Below are 15,680 nucleotides of genomic sequence, written 5' to 3'. Positions count from 1 at the left end.
AGAGGAGCAGGAAAGCTAATATTTCGGATCGGGACCCTTCTTCAGAACGTGCTATGACTGACTGTTTGGGCACAGGTATTGACCAGTAATAGGTTGCTGTTTCCTAGCCGCGCGACCTATGGTTGCACGTGTATAAATCTTATCCAATGAAATAATGTGGACTCACGGACCATTTTACAATTGGCTATTTCGTTTCACGTTATGGCCAATAGAAGAGTTGAAAACGCGAAGCACACTGTCATTGGCTAAACTGGTGGAAAATCCGACAAAGAGGTGGGCGCGACTGCTTGATCCGCACTATGATTGGTCAATCTGCTGACAGTCCTGGCCAATAGGACTCTGTGGCTCACCGGAACGCGCTGTGATTGGTGGCCCGAATGGCGGGAGATTACAGGCGGCTCGGGCTAGCTCGGTTGCTGGGACATACCGGTTGTAGTGCGCTAGGCCCTGGGTTATGGAGTTCTCCAGGAGTAGGCCGCGTCGCCTGCGATGCTCCCCCTTGGCTGAGATCTATCCGTTTCCGATCCAGTTCTATGAGCAACCGCCGACTGAGAACGTCTCGTTGCAGGATTTCGAGAATTTCGCGATGGAGAGGCTGAAACGTAGGAGCAGGCGCGGGGCGGATGGAGGGAGGGAGGGATAGGGGAGGGTGCGAGGTATGAAATGGGAAGGCAGAGGTTATAGGTAGGAGAGGAGGAGACGTGTAAAGAAAAGCATATGGGGTAATGGAAGAGATAGGTGAAAGGGACAAGGAGGTTAGACCTCGGTTGGAGTATTGTGTACAGTTCTGGATGCCATACTGTAGCCTTTAGTGAATACATTGGAGGGAGTGCATAAGAGGTTTGCGAGAATAGTTCCAGGAATGAAAAGTTTCAGTTACGAGGGTAGGTTGGAAAGCTGAACGTGTCTTTCTTGGAGAGGTGAGAGCTGAGGTGTGATTTGACAGAGGTTTTTTAAATCCTGAGATGCCTGGACAGTGTTGATTAAGAGAAACTTTTCCTGGTTGTAAACGGATCAAGAATCAAAGTGCGCGGGCTTAAAGAAGAACTGAATGTGAGATAAGAATCTTTTAGATGCAGTAAATGGCTCTGACCTGGAATGCACTGTGTTATAAGTGCAATGGAGACAGGTTTAACTGAGGTATCAAGACAATCACAGAATCCTTACAGAACGTATAGAGGTTGTTAGGCCCAATGGGTCTACACCGATCCTCCGAAGTGCCAGATCCAGCCCATGCACCCTCTTGCCATAATCCACATTTACTGTGACTAATCTGTTTAGCCTGCACGTCCCTGGACAGCATGGGGCAATTTAGCATGGCCAAACTAGCTAACCTGCACATCTTTGGTCTGTGGGAGGAAACCACAAGAAGCCCACGCAGACATAGGGCAAATGTGCAAACTCCGTACAGTCACCCAAGGTTGGAATCGTACCTGGGTCCCTGGCATTGTGAGGCAGCAGTTCTAACCACTGAGCCACCTTGCTGTCCTAAAGAGAACCTTGAGACGGTTGTTTACATTTAAACATTGTGCTGTTGGGTTACTGACAAAAGTTAACAGTTTGGCATTGAGTGAAATTGCTCAGAGAGCTGGTGCAGACGTGATGGGTTGAATGGACACCAGCATTGTATCAATTCTGATTCATTAGCGTGTTGGTAACTGCAGGTCATACAGCCAAGGTTGTGGGGTGTGAGCATTATTAAGACCATTCATACTGAACAAGCTGATGTCTCCTAGCTGCAGCATCCATTTCTCAACAGGATCTGAATCCAGCTCAAATTTAGTAGAAACAAAACTTCTTCCCGATAATGAACTCAAACAAACAACATGGAATTTGTCGATGGGAATGATAGGTCTGGTTCAGTGGGTAATTCTCTGTCTCACCTGACGTTTCAATTACTTTTATCGCAGACTTGAACAACTTCAGTGTTTATCATAAACTAGAACAATTTTTTTTCCCTTCTAGTTCTCAAGTGTGTAGAAACACTTGGCGTTAGCCATGTCAGGACATCGGAGGCCTATAACAAGAAACTGGAAAATGAATTTCGAAAGCTGAAGTTTCCTTACAGAGTAAGTATCGATATTGTGTTGTTAGTATTTTGTTAATAAAAGAAATCAGCACCTTATGTCTGGTATTTCACCCATGGCTTTCTCCATATTGTTCTCTTTTTCTCACATGAAGTCATATAGGTGTTGCCTTGGGTGAAGCCATTCTTTCCATTTGCCATCTTTCTGAAAGAGCTATTGGTGCCACTCCTGCCATGTCTTGCTTTCTTCGTTTGTTCACTCTCCTTCTTGATGGGAGTTTTAATAATGATCACTTGTCTTGATATAGTGACTTTGTTAAATAGTCCACAGTGCTTCACAGAGATATTACAAGTGAGACTTTCGGGTAAATGAGCAAAAACTTAAACCTGAATTGACCTATGGATTCAGTTACTGTGAATCAATAACTGGGTCAGTTTGAGCTGAGGCAAATAACTGATAAGTACTTCCCCTTAAATTTGGGTGACAGAATGATCTGATTATAGTACACCGTGTCACTTGAAGCTTCCTCTTGCACTTCTTCCTCAACGCTATCACCTTGCTGTCACTTCTGTTCTCCCTCTGCAATCCTTCTGTATATCCTTTCAATTCATTGTAACTCTTGTGTTTCTCCTTTCCTTTAAGTGTTTACATGCTATTCACTTAGACGGCTACCTATCTTGTATAGTTCCATGTTCTCACCTCTCTTTAATGAACAAGTATGGGTGAGAAATTTCCCCCATTTGACGGGATTCTAAATTTCCACTAGGAAATTTGTGCTTTTTGAATTGTTTTTCTCCCCAGGTGGGCCCCAGAGGTGCTGCTGCTCAGCCTGGTACCCACCTGTAGTGGCTACTTTCATTCATCCTGCTGGCAGGCTGTTTGTGGTAGTGGTTGCTGGTAGACTCACTGGCTTCGGGAGGTATGGGGTGAGGTTTTGGCAGGAGGTGACATTTGGCAGCAAAGTTGGAATCTGCTGAGTTTGGCAAGTGTGGTGGAGGGCAACAGAACCTGAGCGTTTGGTGGTAATAGCAGTGGTTGGTTGGGCAGAATGATTAATTGAGAGGAAAAGGAAGTGGGGGATTGGTAGAGGAGTTGCTGGGAGGTGGGCTGCAGGGGTTGGGTGAGAGTCAGTGTGGAGTGAGATTTAGGGGAGGGCTGATTAAAGTGAGTGTGGGGAGAGGGCCTTCACTGAGCCTTCTGTCACCAGGAAATGTGGAGAGGCTGGCTGAAACATAGGTTTTCACAAAGTTATTTAACAATGCAAATGTTCACGTTTCTGTGACTTGTGTGCTTATCTATCACATTTGAATGTTAATAATTAAACTGGCTGTTGGTACACTGCTTTGTTGCTGTTTAATTTTTGCTGGCAGTTAATTTTCAAGAATTTGTTTCATGTTTTTTATTCCTGGAAGGAAGGCATCGCTGGCAAGGCAGCGTTATTCCTATTTGTTCTTGAAGGTGGTAGTGAACTAAATTCGGGTTCTCTTTAGAAAATAGTTTTCAAACCAGTCTTCTAGCCCTTTGCTTTTCTTTGCAAGTATGTAGTCCTGCAAGGTCATGTTCTGTTGTTTGTACGGACTTCAGCTTGTATTACATGCACTAACCGTATTAAATGCTGAAATATTGGGGGTCATTTTGATGATTTGTTAAAATGCATTGGTCCACAATAAGTGTTGGTGATGACAGGAGGTAACAAAGGGAAAACTACTATTCCTGCCCACTTAGTTGGAGTTGAAAAATTTTACCCATTTGAAATGGCCTGTAAACATTTCCATTCACTACAGTTCATAAAAGATGATATTACTGTATTAGGATTCCTCAGCATGAATATTTCAGAAGTTTTTTTTTGTCTTTGACCATTTTTACCCCAAAAGTAGTTTCTCCTGTATTCATTATTAGATATATGAGCATCTGTATCCTATTTATGGTCACTAGGTTTGGTTTTCCTCACAAAAAAATCTCTCCATAACTACTACATGGAGCTTCTTCAAATGTTGAAGACCTCTATTGGCTCATCGTTCAGCTTTCTAGAGAAGAAAGTTCTGGCTTGTTCAGTCTTTCCTGTCTTGCTATCATTCTTTGGAAAACATTTTTGTTATTTGCACCTTTGCCAGTTCTCTCCATCTTTGAGAATATCCTGGGTCAAATAATCTGTTCCACCAACATTTGTACTTTTCTTTCTAAAGTGACATAATAATTGCAGCTTCATGTTAACATTATTAGGAATCCTTTGAAAGCATCACAAACTTTGTTGTCAACTGACATAAACTGACACTGGACGGCTGGTGAACATGCCATTTAGATTTTGTTACTTCCATCATCGGGTGTGAAGTATGGAATAGGTTACTAGAGGAGCTAGGTAATGTTGGAGGGTTTAAGTGTGAACTGGATTGGCATTGGCTGTTAGAAGGGAAGAAAAGAACAGTTGTGATACCTGTTGGGAATGGCCAACTTTGGATTTATTCGTGGATGTGTTTGTCGCAAGTTAGGACAGCAGTTATTGCCCTGGACAAGGTGGCACTGAGCCTTATTGAACTACTTCTATCCTTGGGATGTGGAGCACCAACAGTGCATAGGGGTTATATAGGGGCTTTGATCCAATGTTGATGAAGGCGCTATATAGTTCCAGTCAGGATGGTGTATGACTTGGAGGGAAAGATTCATCACATTTGTTACGTCAAAACGTTTTCAAAATTTCAAACACCTTGAATAAATTTTCTTCTCCCCATCTCTGCTCTGAGGAGAAAAATCCTTGAATTTTAATTCACCCATCTTAAAATCATAATTTTTAATTCCTCTTGTAAATCTGCCTTTGCTTTCTAACTGTTCTTGTTTTATGATTTTAGTAACAGCGGTTTTATTTTGTTTAAAAGCAAAATATTGTGGATCCTGGAAATCTGAAATAATGACAAATTGCTGGAGGAACTTAGCAGATCTGACAGCATCTAAGGAGAGTAAAACAGTTGATCTTGCCAGTTTTCAGAACAGTTTTGAAGAAGAGTCATTTGGATTTGAAACAATAACTCTGTTTCTCTCTCCACAAATACTGCCTGACCCACTGAGTTTCTCCAGCATTTTTTAATATTTTCTTTTATTTTTGGGATTGATTAATTATTCAAGGTCCTTTTCTCTCCTTGCTTCCTTCCCAGGTTTCAAGTGAAGAGAGGCTGGATGAGTATGAAATAAGAAGGAAAGATCACATTTCTCATTTCATATTGCGTCTTGCTTACTGCCAGTCGTGAGTAAAACCTGCAGAACACCTTTTGATGTGGTCTTTTAGAAACTGTGACTCTTTTGCGGCCAGAAAAGTGCAGGGATTCTGACATGTCCGTTTTCAAATTCTAAATACATAACATTCAATTCACGGGAATAGTAATCTTCTCTTGTTAATCCATGGTAATAAATTTACAAGGTACCTGATCAGTTGTGTGACCTTTTGATCTTTTACTTGTAAATTCTGTGTCTGACCCTCCTTTCTCGCTGGCGCCTGGGGAGGGAGTGAGGCTCCGAAGGCTTGTGTTTTCGGGTTGACCTGTTGACTATGGCCTGGTGTCGTGCGATTTCTGACCTTGTCCACCCCAGGCCAACACCGGCATCTCCACATCAGTTTCTCATATTCGTTGTCTAAAGTTAAAGAAAATGTCATTCTTCCTCATTTACTGGAGGTGACAACACTTTACAATTTACTGGAGGGGCGGCACGGTGGCTCAGTGGTTAGCACTGCTGCCTCACAGAACCAGGAACCCAGGTTCAATTCCACCCTCGGCGACTGTCTGTGTGGAGTTTGCACATTCTCCCTGTGTCTGCGTGGGTTTCCTCCGGGTGATCTGGTTTCCTGCCGCTGTCCAAAGATGTGCAGGGTAGGTGGATTGGCCGTGCTAAATTGCCCATGGTGTTCAGGGATGTGTAGATTAGGTGGGTTATAAGGATGGGTTTGGGTGGGATGTCTGAGGTCCGGTGTGGACTTGTTGGGGCGAAGGGCCTATTTCCACACTAGGGATTCTATGATTCTATGATTTGCAAAGCATTCAGAAAGAAGAAATTCAATAATTTAAACAAAAATGAATAGCCACCAGAGGGTGCTGTGGGATCATTTATGAGCTTGTATGATTTTATTAATCATGGTTCAGTGGGTTGTCCCAAATTTGTGGTGACTTTTAAAATCAAATTAATCATCAGATGTATGTGGAGAGAGACCAGTGGTTTGGGATCTGATAGGAAAATTTCTTTTTCCAATGCATCTTGTATGTTGAAGCTTGCATGGTTACAGGCAGAGTTCCCCCTCCCCATCTCCTCAGATATTGCTCAGTAAACAGTAATTCATTTCCAAAGTTTGCCATCCCTAGCCTAACTTGGGCCAGTGTCCAGTTCATTCATTTGCCTAAATTAAATTAGTCTGGTTAAGCAATCCTTCGACTTCTAAAACTCTGATCCTTGTGTTTAGATCCTCCTATGGCATCAACTCTCTTGCTCTACTAAATATCTCCCTCTTGGACCAAACGTTTATAAAAGCAAGTACTGTCCTCCGGATCCCTCCATTGCATGCGGCATCTACCTCTGTGTCCAAAGCTCTGTTGTCATTACCCTGGTGCAGAGAGTGTATCAGAAATCGGTTCCAAAACTCTGTTAGGTGTCACAAGTATGAAATAGACCAATTGAATCTCCAGTATGGTCAATGCCTGACTGTGACCACGGTCTAAGATAAAAAAATACTTTTAGCAGGTTTCATTAATGAATAAGAGAATATTTTAAAGAAAACAGTTTAAGCACTTACTTGTTAGAGGATACCTTTGTTATAACACGTGCCAAAAACGTGACTAATTAGTAATAGGCAAATGGAGACTCCAAGTCATTTTATTTTTTTTTCTTTTGAATTCTGGACCTAAATGGGAAAGTGCTGTTTGATATTAAGGATTGCGGAAGATATTCCTGCGCTTCTCAACCAAGTTGCTGGTAACTTATGAGTTACATCCACATTGTTACTTTCTTCAAGCTGTGAGGGAAGATGTCTAAGGTGCCATGGCATTGTGTGTGATGTGTGTGTGTGTATCCGAGGAGAGATTGTTGATTAGTTTGTGGAGGCCAAAGGTCAGCAGCATGACCACAACACTCTCTCCTGGGCAGGCCTGCAGAATATGTGTAAACAACGCAAGGATAGAAACCCCCAGACTGCAAAAGGAAAGTCTCTGTGCAGCGAAGCCACTAAAAAAGTGAAAGATACCAACCAACCTCTCCCACCATTTACTGTAAAGTGTTGCCTCTAACCAGAGAGTGAAAGAGTGAACAATTAATATGCCAGAAAGTATTGGAGGAGCCAAAGGGACATCTCATCAAATCCGAGAGATTCACCCCCCACAGAAGTAGAAAGATTCAGCTTCCAGCAAAAGAACACCATGTGGTTCAATTTTTCCATTGAGTTTTTTGTAAGAAAAACTAATATTACATATTTCCATTTGGAAACATAAACCAGAGATATCTCACACTTCCATTTTTTGTCTTATATTTCCAAATAAAATATCATTTTTACAGTGTGAGTCAAGATTCTGCCTGTTCAGTGACTCTGAAATGATGGTGGCTTCGAATCAAGGAAAAGCCAGCAATGCCTTGTTGAAGTGCAATTTCCCATCCAATCTTGCTGTGTGACATTGGTGTGTTGTGAATTGCTGAGCAACTGCTTTTACGATCACTCATTCCACTAACCTTCAGTGGCCTCTAAAATGCCATACTTTTCCTATTTCCTAATTTCCTGAAACTCTGGGAGGAGCAGTTATTGCTGGAGGTGTCCCAATCTATTATGTAGGAATAGTTACTTGAGATCTGAACTGTAGTGTGCTAAATGTATGGTTGGTCTGATTTTTTTTTTTCCCCTCCCCTTATTTCCTCAGGGAAGATCTGAGACGATGGTTTATCCAGCAAGAATTGGAAGTATTCCGTTTCCGATTCAACGAACTGTATAACAAGCAGCTAGAATTTCTCAAGCACAATAAGCTGGAATATCAAGCTGTGAGTACAGAATCAACCTTCGTGCACATTGTCCATTTTCAACTGTTTTGTTTTTCTCATTGTTCATAGTGATCGACTTAAATCATAATCCCACTGCATCAAAGTGCATAGGATATACAGAAATGGGCTTTTCAATTCAAACTTACAAACTTTCTCTTCTTTCCTTATCGAACTCTATTAGTGTTTCTGCCTTTCTACATTTGTTATTCTGTTGTATGCAAGAACCTTTTTTTTTTGTGGGGGGAAGGTGGTGTTTACCTGCCTGGTGTCAGAATCAGAATCTCTCTCTCGTTCATTCCAACTCACCCTGTCTTAATTTAAATGTTTAAATTTTATCTGTACAGTTGTTGTGATTATGTTATAACGATTTTCCCATTACCCATCTTTGGCCATCACCTCCTCCTCTGCCATAGCTGAACTTTGGTTTAGAACTTCCTCCACTCCAAAGAGACCTTAAGTGGCTGCTGACCGATGATGGTAGTAGCTGTTGGACCATTTCACAAAGTTTGGAAGTTGATGTTTCTGAATTTAAAAAAACCTTTGACCCTTGATAATTATCTTCCAGAACCTTCTTTCACAAGATAAAAATTGTCAACGCTGTGTTTTTAATCTGATGCAAATTCAGAAGTTATTAAGGATAGCAGCGCAGATTAATAAAGATATAAAAATGTAAATAAAATGCTGGCATTAGTTTAGTTAGGATAGAACTGAAAAGCAGAAGGGTTATGCCAACTTTAATAGAGCCTTAGTTAGACTCTACACAGTTCTGGTTTGCATATTTTAATAAGGACATGGAAGCTCTGGCAAAAGGGCAATAAAGGATTTGCAGGGATCATACCAGAACTGAGGCTATAACAAAACAAAAAGACTGAGCAAGCTGGGACTCCCTTTTATTCTAGATAAGTGTGAACTGATCTTTATGTCTGTGAAATGATTTGATATGGTGAACATTTGTGGAAAAAGTCCAAAACTCAAAGTCATAAATATGTGACAATTGCTAAGAACTATATAGTAGGGAATTCCAGGGGAAAACTTGTTACTCGGAGTGGTGAGAATGTGCAACTTGCAGGCAGCAGCAATCGACCTGCCTCAGGGCTGAACATTCTCCAGTTCATGTTTGATGGTGTCACAGTCTGTTGTGTTCATTTGGGAGTACTGAGATGTTATTACATTTCTCAAAGGAAAGAGGTATGAATTCTGTGGGTTGACTGTACACAAACATTTGGTCCATCTGTTCAAGAATAATGTACGTAAAAGCTAGACCAAGTTCACTTCTCAGTGCTTGAGGATGTGTGGCTTCTCAAAAGTGAAGGGATAGGAATCTGATATTAACAAAGAAATCGCTCTATTCACCAGAACCCAATTACTGTGCTTATTTCTGACACTTTGATCTGTGTGTTTAAAATGGCTTTCTGAAACTAGATAGTCTCCTGAAATTAAGTCTGTTTGAAATGTACTTGCACCACTTCAGGCTAGTACCTTCTTTGATAATTTCTGTTGAAAAGCAGAAAATCTGGATTGCCAAGATTGCAAGTCAACTAGAGTCTTTCATTTGGAACCCATGACTGTTGCTTTCTTGGTTGTACACTGTTTGTTTCCAATCTGCTTCCTGGTGAGGCAGCAGTATCAGTTGATGATAAACATGCTAAAATATCTGCAACTGCATCTAGTGCAGTTAATTCTCTGCTTGTAAAGAGAAGTACTCGCTGAAGGCATAACCATTACACTTCCTGTGCTCCCATCAACTGTGCTATAGTCATGAACAAACTCATCATCTTGATGCGCAGTTGAGGTAATTGGAGGCCAATGATTAATTGATTGAAAAGTGCTTTAGGAGGAACCAGACACATTGATATGTTGCAGAAGTGCATTTTTGCTTCCTTAACAGATTAACCTTGTAGACCATGCTTACCCCAAACACAGGTTATTAATATTATTAGCTTCCCACTGGGTTCATGCTTAGGTTTACTAAAAATCCATGTCATTGCAGACAATTGCATACTCTAGACCTGTAACTAAAGGAACTGCATTGAGAGTTGAAGAATAATTTATTTATTGCATTTATGTATTATTTAATGTCTTTCAAAACTTTGGGACTTCCTAGTGATGTTGTACAGCGAATTAATTAACTACTTTTGAAGTCTAGCTACTGCTGTAATGTAGGAATTGCAGAAACCAATTTATACACACGAAACTCCTTTAAATAACAATGTGGTCATGACTAGGTAATCCATTTTGTATCTTTGTGGATAAATATCGTCCAAGCTTCTGGGGCCATTTCTCAGAGGTTCAGCATAATAATGTGGGAAATTTTGCATCCATCTGAGAGAGTAGAACAGGCCTTGGTTTAAAATCTTATCTGAAAGACGACACCTCTGACAATGTTGCACTCCTTAGGAACATATTGGGATGTCAGCTTAAATGGTGGCCGAGTTTCCAGAGTGGGATTTGAACTTGTAACCTTGTGCGTCAGGTGAGAAAGCTACTTACTGAAGTTGTTGTCATTCTGTTTCATGTAGAATCTCAACACTGGGAGAAAACTTTCTTCCAATAAATTTGAGGTGGATTCAGTGCCTGTTTGAGATGGACTATGGCAGCTAACAGACGATAACACGTTTGGTTTAAATGGTTTTCAGAAGGTACACAAGTACCTCATGTTTCCACGAAGTGTAATCTGCAGTTCCCAATGTGCTGTTGGAAAAACAAACTTGAGACATTGTGCTGTAATTTGCTGATCACTTAATATTGCCTGTTTTCCAATAGTGTTGGACCTGTAGCCATGAGCAGTTCAGCCTAGTATTCTCTGCAGATATGAACCAAATTCAGTAGGGCAAAAGCCATGCATAGAATTATAGAATCATACTGTACAGAAGAGGCCCTTTGCTCGTCCAAATCCTATTCATGCCCTAAGATGCCGAATTATGTTTACAACTTTGCAGATTTTGGGTGGACATGTAATTGGCATTTGAATAAAGGAGTTGGGTACTGGCTCCAGATTCAAGACTCTTGGTCTGTGCACTGATCCAATTTGTAATATGGAAAGGCCCCTTGACAACTGCAATTTACGCATACAATGGTGAACGAGTGGGTCTAACTGGAATGCTCTTTGATAGAACACAGCCTCAATGGGCTAAGTGTCCTCTTACAGCATGCTGTTCTATGAAGCAAGTGGTGTGATTTTTTTTTTTGAAAAGTAGAGTATTGCTTTTTCTTTGGTGTAATCCTCATTATTTCGAGCCTAAATAATGCTGTTAAGTTGCACAGGGGAATGAAATCTTCCCTTTCTTTATAGTTGAAAGTACGAGTTCAGAGTTGAAGTAGGCCATACAGCCCCTGCACCTGTTCCACCATTCAATAAGATCATGTTTGATCTGACTACTCCATGATCCTGCCTAATCCTGATAACCTTTCACCCCCATGCTGGTTGAGAATCTAGCCACCTCTGCCTTAAAAATTTTCAAAGACTCTGCTTCCACCTCCTTTTTGAGGAAGGGGTTTTCAAAGGCACTCTACCCTCTGAGAAAAAAATATTTTACTGATTGGTCCTAAATGGGAGATCCCTTACTAGATTATATTAAGATTTAAGGAGGGTCAGTTAATTCATTTGGCTAAGTGGTGGTTTGTGACATAGATTGACGCCAACCATGTGGGTTTAATTCCTACACCGACTGAGGTTATCATGAAGTACCCTTCTTAACATCTCCCCTTGTCTGAGGCGTGGTGAGCCTCGGGTTAAACCACCACAGTCTTCTCTATTTAATCAGAGAGCAGCCCTATCTTCCTCTGGGACTGTGGCAACTTTACTTTCATGAATGCTTAAGTTTTGTGGTCAGAAATCTTTCTTGTTTTCACTGTAAAAAAACATATTACCGTTCCAAGATGGCTGGAAGTTTGGAATGTGAATCATACAAGTTTGAACTCCAGGGAAGTGGGACTTTTGCTGTGAGGTGATATTGAAAATTAAGACCGGAGGTCGATCATGACCTGTAAACAGCAAATTTGTAAACTGAGACCATTTGTGTTTCAAGCATGTCAGTTTGAATCTGTGGTTCATAAAATCAAGGAATGCAAGATCTGTGTAAGTTTGCTTTTTTTTTTGCTGACTGGGTTAAGCATGTGCTAATCAAATCTTCCATTCACCAGTATCTAAGAGTAAAAGATGACAAAGGTGTTTTTTTCTTTTGAGACAAATAACTGAAGAGTCTTTCACATTGGTCTTCTAACTCAGTTTTCAGCAGCTGACTCCCAATTTTATGTTTGCTGGTTTAGGGAGACTGGTGGCAAATCTATACATTTTGGTCTTCCAGTCTAATGCTAGGCTGCAATAACAATGCTTAATAGCACAACTGCCAGGCTCATGTGTGCTGGCTCCTGGAAACCAATTCAAGAGAAACTTGTAGGAAAACTGCCTTCAATTTGTGAAATAGTCAGAAATCCACATTTCAGGGATGGGTGTAAAAACAGCAGTTGGCCATGAAGCCTGCTTCACAATCGTGATGGCTATAGAATCAAGGCTGAACTTTTCGTACCATCACCTGTTTTCTTCAGCTATCTATTCTCTTCCAAAATGCAAAGATCTATGGCAGATTGCGGGTGGGGAGAAACACTCTGGAAAATGTATCTCTGTGCCGTAAAGCTACTAAGGATTACAGTACCACAGTGGGTAAATGAAATTATGCATTTGACCCACGATTATGATTTGTGTGGGGGTGTGGAAAAGAGGCTAGTTGGGTTCATTGTTCCTATGACAACTCCTCTGCCCCACAAAGCAACTGAAAGCAGCTGAAATGATCAAATTGATCAAAGATCAGTTCTGAGTCCAGTATTAAGAGTCAGAAACTTACAATGTCTGAAGTTAAAACATAACTGCATAGAGCAGTTGATGCTGAACCAAGCAGAAAAACACCTCCAGGAATTCTGCCTTTGCAGTTGAAACATGCTTTTGCCCTTTCTGTCTATGTTCTCATTTGTATGTTGAGGGCAGAACCATCTCCTTAGAACAGAAGGGTTTAAAGTGAGACCTATTGGAGGTTTTTGAAGTTATGAGGTATTTTACTAGAGCAAGTTTGAAAAGCCTTTTCCTCTGGCACTTGTTTGGTAACCAAAGGTTGTGTTGGGCAAACCCACTGGAGATGAAGTTGGAAGTGTTCTTACCCAGGGATACATTTCAGAAGAGATGGTGGAAGTAGATTTCATCAGAACTTAAGGCAATTGTATATGAACATGATGAATGAACTTGATGAAATGATGCTGTGTTAGTGTTGGCATCAGTCTTTATGTTCAATTCTGTTGTTTGGCACAGCAGTTCACCTTTACCTGGACTGTTTCACAGAATTGTTACAGTGCCGAAGAAAGCTGCTTGAGCCATCATGCCTGCGCTGGATCTCAAAACATGCATTTCACTTAATGCGTTCTCCACTAGCACTTTATTTGTTTTCAAATAACTGTCTAATTCCCTTTTAAATGTCTACTTCATGCTTTTGTGCAGTGCATTGTAGACCGAAAACTCACTGTGAAAATGTTCTTCCCCCAATCGCTTCTTTTCCTTGTTTACTCTGTCTGGATTCCTCATGGTTTTGAATGAATCAATTAGATCTCCTCTCAGCCGTGTGAAGTATTTGGTTCTTGATGCTTGATTGAAGTGATTTTTGATACTTAATCCATAAATAATTATTGTCTGTCATTGAGTTGAATCTCATTGTAGCCTTGTTTTTGAATCCTTTTGTGGGCATTGTCTCTCTCTAAAATTTCTTCCAGCCCCATAACCCCTGAGATCTCTGTGCTCTTCCAATTCTGACTTTTTGCTTGCACCTCCCCCCCCCCACCCTGGTTCCATTATGTTGCTGTTAGGTTTTCAGCTGTTGAAACTGTAATTACTTGAATGTCTTTCCTTAAGGTGCTACCTTACTAGAACTTGCCTGAACATTCATGACTGTAGCTCATTGTCAACTGCTGTCTGATTGTGCTCCTGTGATGCCTTTTGACAAACTTTATGTTAAAAGCCCAATATAAATTTAAATGGCTACTGTTCTCCTTTTGTCTGCCATTTCTCCTACACTATGAGGTGTAATATGGCTCCATAGTTTCTAGCTAGCTTGGAAAGTTGCAAAAGGCGAACCCAATGAGTTTAAAACTCACTTGTCAATAAATAAAAGCTATCTGGCTATGTCCACGAATACCCACCAAAGCTTTGAATTGCTTGGTGTCATAGAGCGCTAGATCCATTAAACTAAACCTTTTTCATTAAAGATCAAAGCTGTGATATCAGACAAGCCTGGTGAATAGAAACCATTTCAAATGAAAGAATTAGTGTCTGCATGCTTTTAGTTTTGATTCTGACATTCCTTGCTGTCAGGGTTAGATGCTGTGTGTCTTTGCTCCACACTTGACATGTCACTGTTATAGGGGAAAGGAATTGCTGAACATTATTGTGCCTTGAACTTTGTATCTGGAGTAATGAAATATGCTTTTAAGGCTAGAACTATAATGCAGTCTGTGCTCCAACTGGAGTGATGTGATCCAGAAAGTGATATTCTATTTTGAGGCTTTCAACGTCCTTGGAAGGTTCTAAAGTCATTGTTTGCATTGGTATTTTCCAAAAATCTTTTCACCTTAATAACACAATGCTGTGTTCTATAACTTAAAACAGAACATGTTGGATAGCACTTAATACCAATAGAAGATGGTATGCATGGGAGAGATAAGTGTTGAGATGGAGGAACACAGCAGGCCAGGCAGCATCAGAGGAGTAGGAAAGTTGACGTTTCGGGTGGGGACCCTTCTTCAGAAACCTTCCTGAAGCAGCCTGGCTTGCTGTGTTCCTCCAGCTCGCACTATGTTATCTTTGACTCCAACATCTGTAGTTCTTGCTATCTCTGCATGGGAGAGATTCCTGATTGGCTTTGTGATGAAAAGAAATTAGAGCCTTTACCCCGTAACTCCAGCCTTCAAGGTGCATGGAAAAAGCAATGTTACCACAGAAACTGACTCATTGGAGGTGTGGTTGGCTAGCTGTTTGGTGTGGATCAGATTGGTGCTAACACCTGACACGCTGTTGTGGATCTTGGACATGGCTGCTTGCCCAACCAATGGCTCAGTTTGTTGTGCTCTGTTTCCAGCCTGTTTTTGGGCAAAGAACTGGAGGAGAAGAAGTAAGTCAGTCAGTATCTGTGCTTCAGGTTGGTGACTTTACACCAGAAGTGGAGAATTTGTGTATTTGACCATTTGTAAATTGCAGAACTAGGAGAAAGAATGGAGAGGGCGATAGAACAAAAGGGAATTCCTGTCAGGGGAGAAGGGGTAGTGGAGATTAAATAATCAAATGTGACAGCAGAATACAGTACTGTGTGGTGGCAATGGAAAAGAAAGATGAATAAGGTGTAAAAAACAAAGTAAGTTACCACTGAACAAAAGAGCAGAATTTCTGCAAGACCTGAAGAATTGACTGTAACTTTTCTATTTTCATCTTTCTTTCACACTCCCCATCAAGTGGTAACTTCTGTTTTTGAGATCCAAGGAAGCTCTGAAGTGGTTCCTCGCATTATCTACTTTGACCAGATAACATCATTAATTGCACTATACATATGTCAGTTTGTAGATCTTATCAAGAAAATAGTTGCCAATGTTAACCTTTAATCTCATCATCTCACC

General features: G+C 40.9%; 1 protein-coding gene across 2 annotated transcripts in view; it reads left to right on the top strand.

Annotated features, from left to right (window-relative positions):
- Positions 1 to 378: 378 nt before the first annotated feature.
- prim2 (DNA primase subunit 2) overlaps positions 379 to 15,680 on the top strand; it is a 166,070-nt gene continuing 150,768 nt past the window's right edge. For both annotated transcript variants that reach the window (XM_048596997.1, XM_048596998.1), the window contains exons 1-4: positions 379 to 602; positions 1,966 to 2,069; positions 5,177 to 5,265; positions 7,913 to 8,030. In XM_048596997.1, coding sequence (XP_048452954.1) covers positions 455 to 602; positions 1,966 to 2,069; positions 5,177 to 5,265; positions 7,913 to 8,030 — 459 coding nt within the window. In that variant the 5' untranslated portion in view covers positions 379 to 454. The remainder of the gene's footprint in view (positions 603 to 1,965; positions 2,070 to 5,176; positions 5,266 to 7,912; positions 8,031 to 15,680) is intronic.

The sequence above is a fragment of the Rhincodon typus genome, chromosome 5, assembly GCF_021869965.1.
Source record: "Rhincodon typus isolate 14 chromosome 5, sRhiTyp1.1, whole genome shotgun sequence".
Lineage (NCBI taxonomy): Eukaryota > Metazoa > Chordata > Chondrichthyes > Orectolobiformes > Rhincodontidae > Rhincodon > Rhincodon typus.
Note: the sequence above shows the minus strand (reverse complement) of the source record. Positions and strands in the feature narration are given on the sequence as shown.